This window comes from Aptenodytes forsteri, unplaced genomic scaffold (genome assembly GCF_000699145.1).
Source record: "Aptenodytes forsteri isolate BGI_AS27 unplaced genomic scaffold, ASM69914v1 Scaffold418, whole genome shotgun sequence".
NCBI classification, from domain to species: domain Eukaryota; kingdom Metazoa; phylum Chordata; class Aves; order Sphenisciformes; family Spheniscidae; genus Aptenodytes; species Aptenodytes forsteri.
The window spans coordinates 821,913-836,140 of NW_008795245.1; the positions used below are offsets into that span (position 1 = coordinate 821,913).

Genomic DNA, 14,228 nt, shown 5'->3' on the forward strand with positions numbered 1-14,228 from the left:
GTTTGTTTGGGGGTTTTGGCATGGGGGGTGGTTTGGGGTTTTTTCTCATTTTGTTGGTGGGGTTTTTTTTTAAGTCTCCATGCGAGGACTTGGTTCCAACTGGAACGCTGCCATTGAGGTAGTCTTTGCAGCAGAGACGATGATCTCGACTGTAACATTTTTAGATTCTTCTCCTGCCCTCCTCTTTGCTACGGTTTCAGCGTCGAGAAAAATTCAGTGCATTTGTGATGAACATAGTCATCTGCCATCAACGTTTGTCCCATTTTCTTAACTGCAGGTAATTTCATGAAGTATCTGGTATGTACAGTTATGCATATATGTACACCTATGCAGCACAGAACATAAGTTTATTATAGTATACAGTGAATAACGACTGCAGGAAATACAGACATCTTGTGAGGCAGGTTTTTTGCAAGTACAACAACCAGAAGGATTATCATTAAAAGCTGACCCAGAAGTCAAGTCAATGGACACCATCCAAAACCACACAGTCATACATCACCGCCACACAGAAGGTTTGTGTGATACCACATAATGTTAATGTCACCTCCCAAGCCACAATGCAGTGAAATTAGAACAGCTGCAATGAACTCACTACAGAGGAGGAGGGGAAAATTCAACAAAATTAAACTTATTTTATAGAGCAAGAAAAACATCAGCTGTGGAAACTCAGTGGATTGCCAGCAGACTTTTACCCTGAAGGCCATATGCAGGACTGGGTTTATTCTTTTTCAGTTCAAACTGCTCATGAAAAGTTCTGCACACTAAACAGCTATTTACTTACAGGATGTGTTGAGTCAGAGGATTAAACAATAGAGGTAAGCTTTATGAAGCACCCTCATCTTCAGAACCATAACAGAAGCCACATTGTATGATGAAAGACTTCCTTGTTCCTCCGTGTTGTGCAACAGAAGTAATTTTTTTTTTTTTTCATTAAAGCATGCTGATAGCAAGGTCTTTGCATTTGGAGCTAAATCATTGGTCTTAAAAGGCTAATTTTTCTTGATCTCTGTGACAATGGGAAAACACACCTTTTTTTCCTCTGCATTTTGCAACTATTTTTTTCTATATGGCTTTCAGAAAACAAACATTTTCTGACCCAATCTACATTAATGTGAGTATCTTCAGAACAGAGTATTTCAACATATTTACGTATCTATCTTTCTGTAAAGAATCTCCTGATTACATCTGACATCCTCAAGTTCAAAGGAAAAGAAACAGAAAGCAGTAAAGGCCACTGTATGTGCCTGGAACATACTTACAAATTACAAGGAAATTAAACGTGGTTTTAGTTTTAAAATAATTAGCAGCAGAATCCTGAGGTTCCAAGCTTACTCTCTCTCAGGTTGAGCGCTTGATAGCCTTATGTGCGGAAGTTAACCAACACTCCTATGTTGGGAAAAGATACTGTTCTATAAACATAAGATAAGTAAGAATGGGATCTCCTGCTTTACAAACTCAAATACTGAGACAACTAACTTGCAGAGCTCTAAATCAAAATACATAAAACAGACAAAAAAAAAAAAAGGATGAAAAATATTAGCCTTTGAATTTTATTGTCAAGTAAGTGAGATATATAGCTTTATCTAGCCTGCCTTCAGAGGTCCTGGCCTGAAAGCAGAGCTCCCAGCCTGTACTGGAGATGTCTCTAACCCTAACCACACCGCCTGCCCGCAGCTCTCCTGGTGCCACGTGCAGTATCAGGTTGTTGTCGAAGGGAGACTGGATGCCTAGCAAGGGAGCAGAAGCTACAGGAGACCACCACACGGTGGTACGGCACATCAGGCGGACAGTTTGCCTGGTCTGTCCATGCTCCATGCTTGGGTCCATGCTCAGGGGCAAATGAGCACCCAGTTTTCTCCCAAGGCTTTCATTCATCTTTATGCCATCTCCTCAAAATCTGCCAGCCCAGTAAAATCATTGTAACTCTTCCTTACGCTACAAAATGAGCATGTTTTCTGAATTTGGCTAGTATGTCATAGCTTATGTGACATTTTTCGAGATGAGCAATAATTTGTTAACAACAAGTTAAGATAACGTTTGGAGCACAGAAGGGAAAGAGTGACTTACTCAAGTCCCTTCTGAATGAAAGTCACGAATGGTTCTAAAACATTCTATGAGGACAAAAAATGGGAAGAGTTTTCACAAATATTAAGGCATTTAATTCATAAACTCTTTAAGCAGACGTAACAGCGCTAAGGTGACCTTGAGGGTCGGGTCATGTAAGGAAACTAACTATACTGCCTGAATTAATCTCACAGAAACATATTCTTCACAGATCTGCTCCTGTCACTATCAACCCATGCAACTTAACCAGTAAAGGAGAAAAAAGAAAAAAAAAAGCCAATACAAGGCATTCTCAACACTACGTTTGGCCCCAGAACTTTTGGCCTCTTCTTTAAGGGCAAAGCACCTTAAAGCACCTGAGATATCCTGTCCTAACCACTGCCTAACAGGCTGCTTCTGCCAGAGAAGGTGTTTTGGTTTTTTTATATTCTTGTAAAATAGCTTTCTTTTGTTACCTGTTCCTAAAATACCAACTCAGATTCACACAGCTTGTTCACACTCTTTACATCAACAGCTGGAAGACATCCTAGAGAGCATATGGTATCCTACTTAGGTATATAGGGAAAGCACACCCTACGATATAGTCATGCAATGAGAATATTAATCTTGTAGGTCCGCTTTAGCCAATGGATCCTTTCTTATACTACACCCATTATCACAGGAACATCCTCTGGTGACACTGGTTAAGCACACGCTGTTTAACATGACAAGACATTTTGTGGTATGCTACTGTACCACTTTTGCTTCACGTTTCTTGGGGGCATAAGCAGTTGTGCACGAAGGACAGAAGGTTAATACTAATTTTCTTGTTTCATGCACTCTTGTCATTGAGAAGAGGCGTGCATTTATCCTAACTGGGAGATTCATCCCACTTCAGATTTAAACAGCTCTCACAATGAATCAGAGCTCAACAGCAATTAGGTAATAATCACTTTTGCACCAACATAACAACTTTGCAGGTAGAAAAGGGCTGCTAATGTTTCAAGCTAAGAAGGTAATAAAGAATGCAGAACTGAAACATGGCGGGAAAAAGTGATTCTGCTTTTGCTCTTCACTGCGAAATATATCGCAAAAAACCATCAAATTCTTTTCAGAAGAGATGGCTCTTTGCTTGTTAGCATCTAGAAAGTGAGGATAATCACGCTAGCAACAAGCCTGACTTCCAGCTGATTTGGCTTGATTTTTCCCACTTCATCTCTGAGCTTCAGACTCTCCATTTGCTGACACCTTCCTGTCTCTTAGTTTGCATTATGAGGACTGTCCTTTTAGTATTTGTGAAGTAGTCACAGACTGTGGAGTTTTCTGGCTTTGAAGAAGTACAGAGTATTTGCAGGTCTGCTGTACACATCACATAACGTGTCTGGAAGAATCAGCATGAGACAGACTCAAAGGAGTTCCCCATTTTGGTCCTGGTTTTGCCACTGAACTGCTGCACCATCTGTACCTAACTCCCATGCAGGCAACTTTCAGCCCTCGACACAGGTGCTCATATGTCACGTCCTAAAAAGCCATAGCTGCAAATGTGCACATGCTGCTACAGCTTGAATGCTTGCATCCTGCAAACATCGGACGCTCTAGCTCCTTGTGAGATTCCCAGAATTTATCCATGCATATGTGACAGAGATAAACGGACACTGGTTCAACGCTTGTGCCTAAGTATCCCCATCAGTAGTTAAACCTCAGTCAACACGATTAATAGAAATATCTGTATACGTCTCTCTGCAAATGATGAATGCTCTAATTATGTCTCATACGTGCAAGACAAGTAGGCAAATGTCAAAAAAACACCCAACTTGTCTGTTCTTAAGTGAAATACATTACTTTTACAGGAATAGAGAATCTCCACTTATATCCTTCATTCATTACAAGCTTCATTAACTTGTTTGTTTTCAGAAACTGTCTTCCCTAAACACATCTATGTTATTTCAAAAATGGAATACATATAGTGAGTGGTTATCCTACATGTATGTTTTGACATGAGGAGCTGCTAACTACTTGAAAAGTAGTTACTGAGCATGAACAGTAAAGGCCTCTTGGGTTTTTGTTATTTATTTTATAAATTTGCTGATGCCAGTTCTCTGACAAAAGTTAGAATCTTTTTCATTTTTTCCACCGTACTGCAAATGTGAATATGGAATGTTAAAAAAAAGACAGAAATATGTGTGAAAAAGCAAAACAGACTCAAACACAATTCTTCAGAGATCTTACAAGATCAAAATGATGCCATAAGGTCCAGCAGGATAACGCTGTGTGAATAAGAGCGAGCAGAAATAACAGTAAAAACACAGGTAAGGTAAAATAATACCATACATTAGAATTCACATGCACAAGTATTTCAAAGATACTGGAAGAGATGAGAAATCGGGAAAGCTGCAAGTTAATGATCTGGAGCACTCTGAACTAAGGGGCCACTTACCAGCACGTCACAGATATGAAATAGTTTAACCTCGCCATCTCAAAGGAAACAGTAATTTTACATGCCTTTTAAGTTTAAAGTCTTAGGAATGATGAAGACAAATTCAGAACTACAGCTGAGAATGATATCCTCCTTGCTTCCACAGGTGCTTACTACTTATTGTTCAGGTGTTTTGCATATTTAATTCTTACACAGTACACACAGAAATCCAAAACCACAAAAAAAATCCACCCCTATAAAATACCAACATCCTGTCAAAACCTACCTTCAGATACATGCCTTTGACCTCATTTATTTAAATCACAGCTTCACCATACATTTGAGAACATTACACAGGCAACTATGAAATTATATTTAGCAGATTAAACACACAAATGAGAGGAATAAGGTTAGACAGGCATATAAAGAGATTTTGCAGAAAGCTGTTCTGAGGAGTGAAAGCTCTTCACAGGGGTGAAAGGAGTCACCTCTTGGCTAATCGATTCGTCAGCCTGTAGTTCCCCTTGCTCTTCTCTACGTTACCTCCTAAGAACTGCTCTCCTTCTATCGAAGTTTTAATTTCATAACATGCAGAAAGCCTCTCTCTCATCTATCCCACGGTCTCAGGCAGCAAAAGCAGCTGTGTTTGCTCTGTTGCCTCATGTTTCACCCACATGCACACAAGTCAGGGATTTGATTTGCCCTTCAAAATATAACGCAACATTCCCATTAATTTCTTCAAAAAGCTCTTCCTTTCCCCACCACTACTGCACTGTCAACATCTCCAAAATTATTTGGGTCAAGATGTTTAAATTTTTTCCATAGAGGAAAAAAGGGACAGTCTGCTACTAGGTAAATAAAAACACTAAGCCCTGATTTTATTTAAAACAGAAAAAAAAGAACAAATACTGGGTTCTGTATCATAGCTGATGAAGCGCCTTGTTACCGTCTTCTGATTTCTGAGTATTCCTTGCAGTACCTATAAAGCAGCTCTTCTCACAGTTTTTAATACAAAAAAGTTTCTCTATATACAGTATATCTGCTGCCTACCTCTACAAAGAAATGCGTAAACTGTTTTCCCAGTCACTGAAAGTGCATATATAGGACCATGCAAATTTGTTTGTAGAGAACTGACTAATACCAGAAAAGTTATAGTTGCAATTTACTGAACAGCTTTATAAACTGCTATTTAAACTAGTCCACTTACATACACTAAAAAGTCTTTTTATGAAAGCAGGACCATTTAAGCCCAGTCCATGCATGTCTTTTTTATTCTTTCATCCTGTCTTCCAATTCTTACAGTATATTTTAACAGCGTGTCAAAAATGCCATCTCCCTTCCATCACCAGCACTATTGGAAAAAGAATCTAGGGAAATATTTCTACAAAGTAGTTCAAAAACTGCCTGTGATGGCCAAAAGATTAAATATTGCAACCTAACATACAAGGGCATTAAAAATAAAAGCCCCAATGCAAAGGCAGGAAGGAATGCGGTATATGTTGATTCATCAATTTAGTTTTTAATAAGTACATCATAGCTATGAATAACGGCAAGCTCTAGAAAACACTGAGAAACAAAAAGGAGAATAATGCCCCATTGCATTCATTCCTGCGATGGAATAATACATCAACAGAAGTACCTCAGCTACACTCTTCTAAGAAATAGGTCTCTTCTGTAACATAGCAAAACCATTTCAGTAAAGTACCCGGCCCACAGAAGTACTTCAGGAAGAACCGCAGATCATCATTTCTATATTCAAGCGTCAGTACATCTTTACACTTACCTTTCTCACAAATGTCAGCAGAATTCCCAATTCCTAAATTAATGCATCTTATAAAGATGTTGTTCTCTAAAAAACATTTTAGCAGTATATGTTTCATCAATTTAGTTTTTAATAAGTACATCATAGCTACGAATAACGGCAAGCTCTAGAAAACACTGAGAAACAAAAAGGAGAATAATGCCCCATTGCATTCATTCCTGCGATGGAATAATACATCAACAGAAGTACCTCAGCTACACTCTTCTAAGAAATAGGTCTCTTCTGTAACATAGCAAAACCATTTCAGTAAAGTACCCGGCCCACAGAAGTACTTCAGGAAGAACCGCAGATCATCATTTCTATATTCAAGCGTCAGTACATCTTTACACTTACCTTTCTCACAAATGTCAGCAGAATTCCCAATTCCTAAATTAATGCATCTTATAAAGATGTTGTTCTCTAAAAAACATTTTAGAAGGTAGGTGCTAATGTCTGAAAAATGGTATTTTAAAAATTGTAATGACAGCACGACCATGGTGTGCCAAGGCCCAACGGCAACAATGAAGTCTGCCCATAGATAGGTAATCTGAATGGTCCAGCACCACTTGTAATCTTCAATCCATATTTATGAACGGAAAAAGGGCTCTTGTGATATTCACCATCATGAAACTGAACTTTGCAATGAAATTCATTCGTCAACCATTTATTTAATACTACATTTCTGAGTAGGTTGTTAACCTGCCAACCTGGACAGGTCTTTGAATATTTTGTTTACCTTCACAATACGCAGAGTCCCCTTGGACAGAGAGATAACCATTCTTGCATTCACAAGTAGCTTTTGTGTTCCAGTTTTTGCACTCTGAGTTTTCACCGCATCTGTGTCCCTCTGCGCAGAAGTTATGGCCTGAAATACAAAGAACATGCAACCTAGTGTTAAAACACGTTTATTTCAGATATTCAGGTTTAGTATTTACATTGACTGTATTACTCCGAAAAACTTTGGCATGCTACATTCCAGAAATTATCTCTATAAACCTATCTGGTGCACACAAGCTTTTTGGATTCCTCCATCAATTCACTCTCAGCAAAACCATTTTGTTCAAAAATGTATTTGTATAACTAGTTTTAGTCAGGAGAAAAGACAGCTTCAAAGCAGGAAGCCATGACAATACATTAGCCTTCTACTGAACCCACGTAGGATAAAATGACACCTTATCTCCAACTGTCAAGAACTGTAATATTAACTTACACCAAAAGGATAATAAAGTGTAATATCAAAAAAATCCTTCACAGTTCTCTTACTATGCATAATCGAGCATGCTTTTAGAAGAGCAAAAACGAGACGTTGCATTAGCACACAAAACTACGCTGGTAGTCAAAACAAACTCATGCACTGCCTTCTAATTCTGTCATCAAAAACTAGCTGGATTGTTTCTACAGTTTATAATTAATCCATGCATCATGTTTTGTAGGGGAGAATTTTTATTCATCTCTCCTTTTTCCTTGACACAAATTCTGAGTAGCTTCTTTGTGAACAGTTTCTTTTATTCCATACAAAGTCATTTCTACAAACATAATGAACTTTCCCACTTTCTTCTATAAAGGCACAACTGGCTGAAGTTCTTTCTTCCTGATTTTTAATATTTCTCAAAGATGTGTCAAAACCTCTCTCTGTTGAAGTCTAAAGTGAAAGTAATTGCAACTTTATCTCTTTAAAGGCACTCCACTGGAAGTACTGTAAGAAATAACTAAATACCTTACCGAATTTGACAACAAGAATTCCCCCCTCCCCCCTCGGGGTATTTTTGATGGACTTTTCTCTATTAATATCCAAGAGTCAATTTCTATTTCCCTGAGATATAAACACACTCATTTTGGTAATTCTTATTTTTTCTGCATTTTCTGTCCTGGAAGGCGGGAAACCAGAAACCCAGACATACCATCAGCTACTTGTCTACTGGTATTCATATAAGCGCAAGTTGGAATACAAGAACAGCTTCTGCCAATTCTGCCTGGTCATAAAGGAGCAAACTAAAAGTTCTAGTTCACAGACCCTAAACTTTCCTAACAGCCCCTAAAGACAGCTAAGAAAAAGACGACCTGGACTTCTAAGATCTAAATGCCAGATTCAGATCTTTGTTCATATCCCTTGCTTTGATATTGTTTAAGGAACTTTGGAAGACTTTAGCTTATACTAAACATAAGTTTCATCTACAGTAAACAAATTTTCATAGGGCTATCCTGAAGCTGTTGTTCATTGAGGGGTTTTTTATTTGTTTTTAGACATGCACTTCAGTCATCTACTAATCTAAAACTCGGGTTTCGTCAATTTTAGTGCACTCCAACTTCATGAGTCTGATCATCTAACATTGGGTTGTGATGTCATTTTTAAAAAAAATGTAACACTTGTTAGGAAGGAGGACACTTTCTCAGTGTCAACGTCCAACTCTACACTTAAACTTCAGATTAATTTTATTAATAACCAAGGTATCTTCCTTGTGCTCAGTTAGCTCGTTCTTTCATTGTAATCCAACTTGCGAAAAAGAACCAACTCCATTAATGAAAACTGCAGATATCCCTGTTAGTCTTCATTCATTTCACAGTCTGGTAAAAAACGCTCAAGTATTCCAGATAGAGCCTTGTCAAGCCTGGGTACATTTTATACTGGTAAAAAAGGGCACAGTTACAGTGCCTTTAGCCATTTATGCAATCACAGTATTTGAATTCTCATTTTTGCCTTTATAATTATAAATCGAAACTAAACACTGGAAGCCATCTCCCCAAACTTATCCATTCAGCATCTAATTTATATGCCCCAAGCAAGATTACTATTCTGTTGGCATTCTAGATAATCTCCAAGAGACAACAAGTTTTACAATGTTTTCTTTATCGCTGTTTCCCCTAAGACTATGACATTCTAGTCTATTCCCTGCTCCTTTAGAATAATAATTCTCCTTTGAACTCATACACAGTATTAGTTTTATATTTCTTTATTATTGGTAGGTACTACTACTCAGAACCAACATATCAGTGTGTTAACTCATACACTATTAGTTTTATATTTCTTTATTATTGGTAGGTACTACTACTCAGAACCAACATATCAGTGTTAACCTAGGCACTATAAAAATACCACATTTTCATTTAGTGTGGATTGTTACTACTGTCTTTTGATATTTTAATTTTTTTGATTTATTTATATTTTCCTCTCATCCAAACCTATAAAAATTATTTCATCTTCCTTGGCACGTTTTAGTTACAATAGTCCATACAGAACCTTCTGCACCAAAAAAAACTTCGATTCTGGGCTCTCTTTATCCCAGTCAGTCAACATTTTACCCTGTGATCAGTTTATGGCAAATTTAACACTTATAATTAGCCAAAGGGATGGCTTCTCAGGGTTAATTTTCATCACGAGTCCCAAGTCCCAGATCAACGCCTCTTCTCTAACAGCACTTTCTCCCAAGCACAAGCCGCTGATTAGTTTTCAACATCACATCGTAGCCCTTCACTGTTTATTTGCCACCTCTGAAATTTGTCATGACTACCCTAACTACCCATTTTGTACAACTAGAGCTGTCACCTTTTGTTAAAAATTCTCTGGAAAAACATGCATTGCTTTTGTTCCCTTATTATCAACTCAAATATGAACTGTCTCCATTCAGAATCAGACTCACTCTTATGTTTTCAAGCTTGAAGGCTGTTGAAAGAGCATAGAAGAAAAAAGTAACACTCCAGTTCCGTAACTTGTGTAATTAGAGGCTCTAAAGAACTTTTATTTGTTCTCCTCTTATTAGGAATACCCAATGATAGGACACCTACTACATCTCTAGGTTGCCTTGGCATTTATTATTATAAAAGACCTGTGAAACATTGTTCCCTACCTTTTAAAAATGCTGACTAAAAGTGACTTAACTTCAATTTCCCGTAGCATTTCAGAAAACGTGTTCAATACCTCCGTTAAGTGGAAAGTGGAAGCCATTGCTGTTAAGAGCATGCATGGTGCTATGACACTGTATGTTACCAAGCTCTTACAAAACAAATGTAATTTAAGGTTAACCAATAGAAAAAAAAAAACAGTACTTGATGCTACAGAAGAGTAAGGGTTCACTGTGCCTCTGTCAGAGTAGGCATATCATTGATTGGATCAGAGGCTTTTCCAATTACTTTTCTTTTGCAGTGAAGATGCACATCTAGCACTTCAAAAGAGCTAAGAGGTGCATACCAAGGAAGTGCCGTTCTTGCATTCCTTAGACCCTGGCCTGCACTCTCCCCTGCTGGGGTTTTGGAGGCAAGAAAGGAACAAAACTTTAGGGAAGTGATCATGCCCCTGTACTCGGCACTGGTGAGGCCGCACCTCCAATACTGTGTTCAGTTTTGGGCCCCTCACTACAAGAAGGGCGTCGAGGTGCTGGAGCGTGTCCAGAGAAGGGCAACGAGGCCGGTGAGGGGTCTGGAGAACAAGTCTTCTGAGGAGCGGCTGAGGGAACTGGGGTTGTTTAGCCTGGAGAAGAGGAGGCTGAGGGGAGACCTCATCGCTCTCTACAACTACCTGAAAGGAGGTTGTAGCGAGGTGGGGGTCGGTCTCTTCTCCCAAGTAACAAGCGATAGGACGAGAGGAAATGGCCTCAAGTTGTGCCAGGGGAGGTTTAGATTGGACGTGAGGAAAAATGTCTTTACTGAAGGAGTGGTGAAACATTGGAACAGGCTGCCCAGGGAAGTGGTTGAGTCCCCATCCCTGGACGTATTTAAAAGACATGTAGATGAGGCGCTTAGGGACATGGTTTAGTGGGCATGGTGGTGTTGGGTTGACAGTTGGACTCGATCTTAAGAGGTCTCTTCCAACCTTAATGATGCTCTGATTCTATGAAAATGCTATCTACTTTATCTTAGTTCATATTGGGCCTGAGTGCTTTTCCTGCTCTTCTGGCACATAAAGGCCACCTCGTATTTGGACTGTAACATGAAGAAATAAGCTAGCTGTGTTCTCACCTTTAATAATCCCAATTCAATGTTTAATTTAGCTAAATATTTTAATTCTTTCTTATTCAGCAAAACAGTCAGGAATGTACACAGGGCCACCGACTGCAACCACCATGCTTATATTCCTGACTAAACAGGGAAGGACCCAAGCACTGACTTAAACATCAATCTATTCATGGCCAATCTACTCACGGGAGCAATTGCTTATCCCCAAGCAAGCAGAATGGAAGAGAATGCAAACGTCTGATTTTTATTAATTTGTTGGTGTGAAATGGCTTATAGGGTTCCTTTAAAATACCTACACAGATGGCAAAACCACCCGTTGATACTGCAGTAGAATCTCTGAATCTCAGCCATGGGTGGCAGCTAGCAGAGGGCATGCCTTGCCATTGCCCAGGTGAAAATAACTGAATTACTGAGACTTCAGAATATTCAGCAGTCTTATCTGAGACAGTCAGCTCCTCTCTAAATACAAGAAATGGCTTAAAATAGAAACATCACATCCAAGCAAGCAGGCAATTGGAGAGGATTTGACAGAAGCACACAAAATCTTAAATAGTTCTGATAATCTAAACTAATTTCAGGCCAACACAGATGACAAGGCAAGTGAGCATGAATTAAAATTACAGATAAACACATTCAGAACAGATGTCAGAAACCATTTTCCCCACACATACACATACACACACAGTCAAAAATGTGCACAACAGCCCTTCAAAGTCATTCAAGACATTCAAGATACAATTAGATATTACCAACAGGGGAATTAAATATTGAAGAGTGTGTTTAGATTTTTGATGAGCCTGATGACCTCTGTTCCTTCTCCAAACGTTTCTTATAACATTACTCTCTTCCTTTATCAAGACTGCTGAAACGTTTGCTCCAATTTTTCTTAAGAACATATTTGTATCTTTCTCCTTCTTTCTTCTGACTGTAGAATGACCATTAATAAATGTACTAAGACAATTATGAAAAAGATCCGATTTCATGCTAGCAGACATAAAACTTATTACTTCTGCAGCATCAGGAACTGCACAACTGCCTAGGGCTTAGTGGTCCCAAGTCAGATTACCTGAAATTAAACATTTATTCCATTTTGGGACACCTGAACATTGCTCTTATTTTTCCAAGCTTCTCAACATCTTCAGGTTCCAGTCCTCAGAATCTGCTTTTCCAGAGCAGCATGCTAAGCTGTTTTGTGCTATCATCCAGTTTTTGAAGTACCTAACATATTTGGTAATGTGGCTTAATTATTGACTGAAGAATGCAAGAGCTCATTCAAGACTACAGCTGGAATCAGTATATCTTATATCCATATCTCTTCCTACTTTTTTAATGGGCAACACTAATGTGCCTCTCATTTTTCTGAAGGTTTCCTTATAACATCTGTAATGCTTCCTGTGCTTCTTACCATATCCCTAGCTGTTTACTTCAAAAAAAAAAAAAAACCCTGTAAAAGCCCTGTTCTCTTGCTGTTCAAGAAGCTACCCTTTAGCAATCCACATTTCACTGTTTCACATTGCAGAGGCTTCTGAAAAGAATGCTGACGCTTCCATTAATAGCATTAGCAATGTTCAAAAGGTCCAAGGTAATTTCAACCTCAAAATCTTTACTATTGTTATCATTTAACCCCACAGTTACTACATAAATGTGTAAAGTAAATGCGGGGGACAACTCATAGGAAGAGTCATAACATTTGCACTAGCAATTATGCCCTTTCATGATCTGAATCAGTTTTTAATGAGCCATGAGCAATGAAGCACTTCGAACAGCAGTTTTTACACCTTCAGAGACTGTGGTCCCAGATCTCAGTGGTCTAACATAAAAAGTAACTTCATAAATTCTTTCAAACTGCTACATCAATGCAGACCTCATTACATACTGCTTATTTGCGTGCATTACAATAATGGTACTGCACAGCCTAACAAGCTTATAAAGATAATTTTTTTCCAGATATAAAGCTCTTCTAAATCCTAAGTAACTTTGTAACTATGTTTAGAAATAAACTAATTCATATTTACCAACCTCCATTAAATCTTAATAAAACTAAAACCTTGAAATAACTCATACCTCACAGCAATGAATGAGAAACATTTGATTTCTGAATAAGCAAAACTCAGTTTCACAGCTAGACCGGGAGAGATGAGAAACATGCTAACTGAAGAGCCTTCTCATCCTCTAATCGAAAGAATCAAAACCTCCTTAAAACAAAACAAAGCAATACAAGTAAAGGTGGCAGAAGCACCATTTTTAGATTTAAATGCTGTTCCCCGCCATAAAATGCACCCTTCAGCTCACCAGTAGGATTCTCCACTCCCTGCTAACCAGCATCAGCAGTCAATCTAAACCCATCAGCCAAACCGTATTACAGGATGGCAAATAAAAGTTACTTTCTCCAGAAACCAAACAGCTCTCACTACTTCATTATTTCCTCACACACTCCCTTTTAAGGAGAGCATGACTGAAGCTGCTAGGGCTGTTAAGGCTATTCTTACATACTAAAATTGTGAGCATAACAACATAAAAATTCTCTCATGAAACCTTATTTGAATCACTCATTCAAAAGAGGAAAAATCCACTCTTTCAAAATTATACACTGTCTTTGGCAAGGAGAAAAACAGCTAAAGGGAACAATAAAACACTTTTATGACAGTATTTTTTGTATTAGATTTGTCCCTGGGCTATAAAAAATGTAGCAGGCACACTGTAAGAAAAATGACTGATTCTCAAAAAAGTAGTGAAAAAATGTATTTTATTACACAATGATTCTTTGTAAAATTTTAAAATTAACTAAAATTTCTGTAAGCCTAAAAAGAGAGCTTAATAATACCACATTGTCCTGCTGAAAAGTATAAAGTAGCCACATAGTTTAAGCAGACGTTTATATTAAAGCACAAAGATGAAGGGCAAATCTAGGTATACTCTACGTAACATTCACGGATAGATCTTATATACGATCTGATGAGGCCCATTTTTGCGTTCAGGTACATCAAATCACAAAAATAAGCTGTCATTGTACGG

At 38.2% G+C, this 14,228-nt stretch overlaps 1 protein-coding gene across 1 annotated transcript in view; it reads right to left on the bottom strand.

The window, feature by feature from the left end:
* Window positions 1–14,228, bottom strand: part of NELL1 (neural EGFL like 1) — a 299,408-nt gene that overhangs the window by 200,901 nt on the left and 84,279 nt on the right. The window contains exon 12 of the mRNA XM_019471923.1: window positions 7,000–7,128. Coding sequence (XP_019327468.1) covers window positions 7,000–7,128 — 129 coding nt within the window. The remainder of the gene's footprint in view (window positions 1–6,999; window positions 7,129–14,228) is intronic.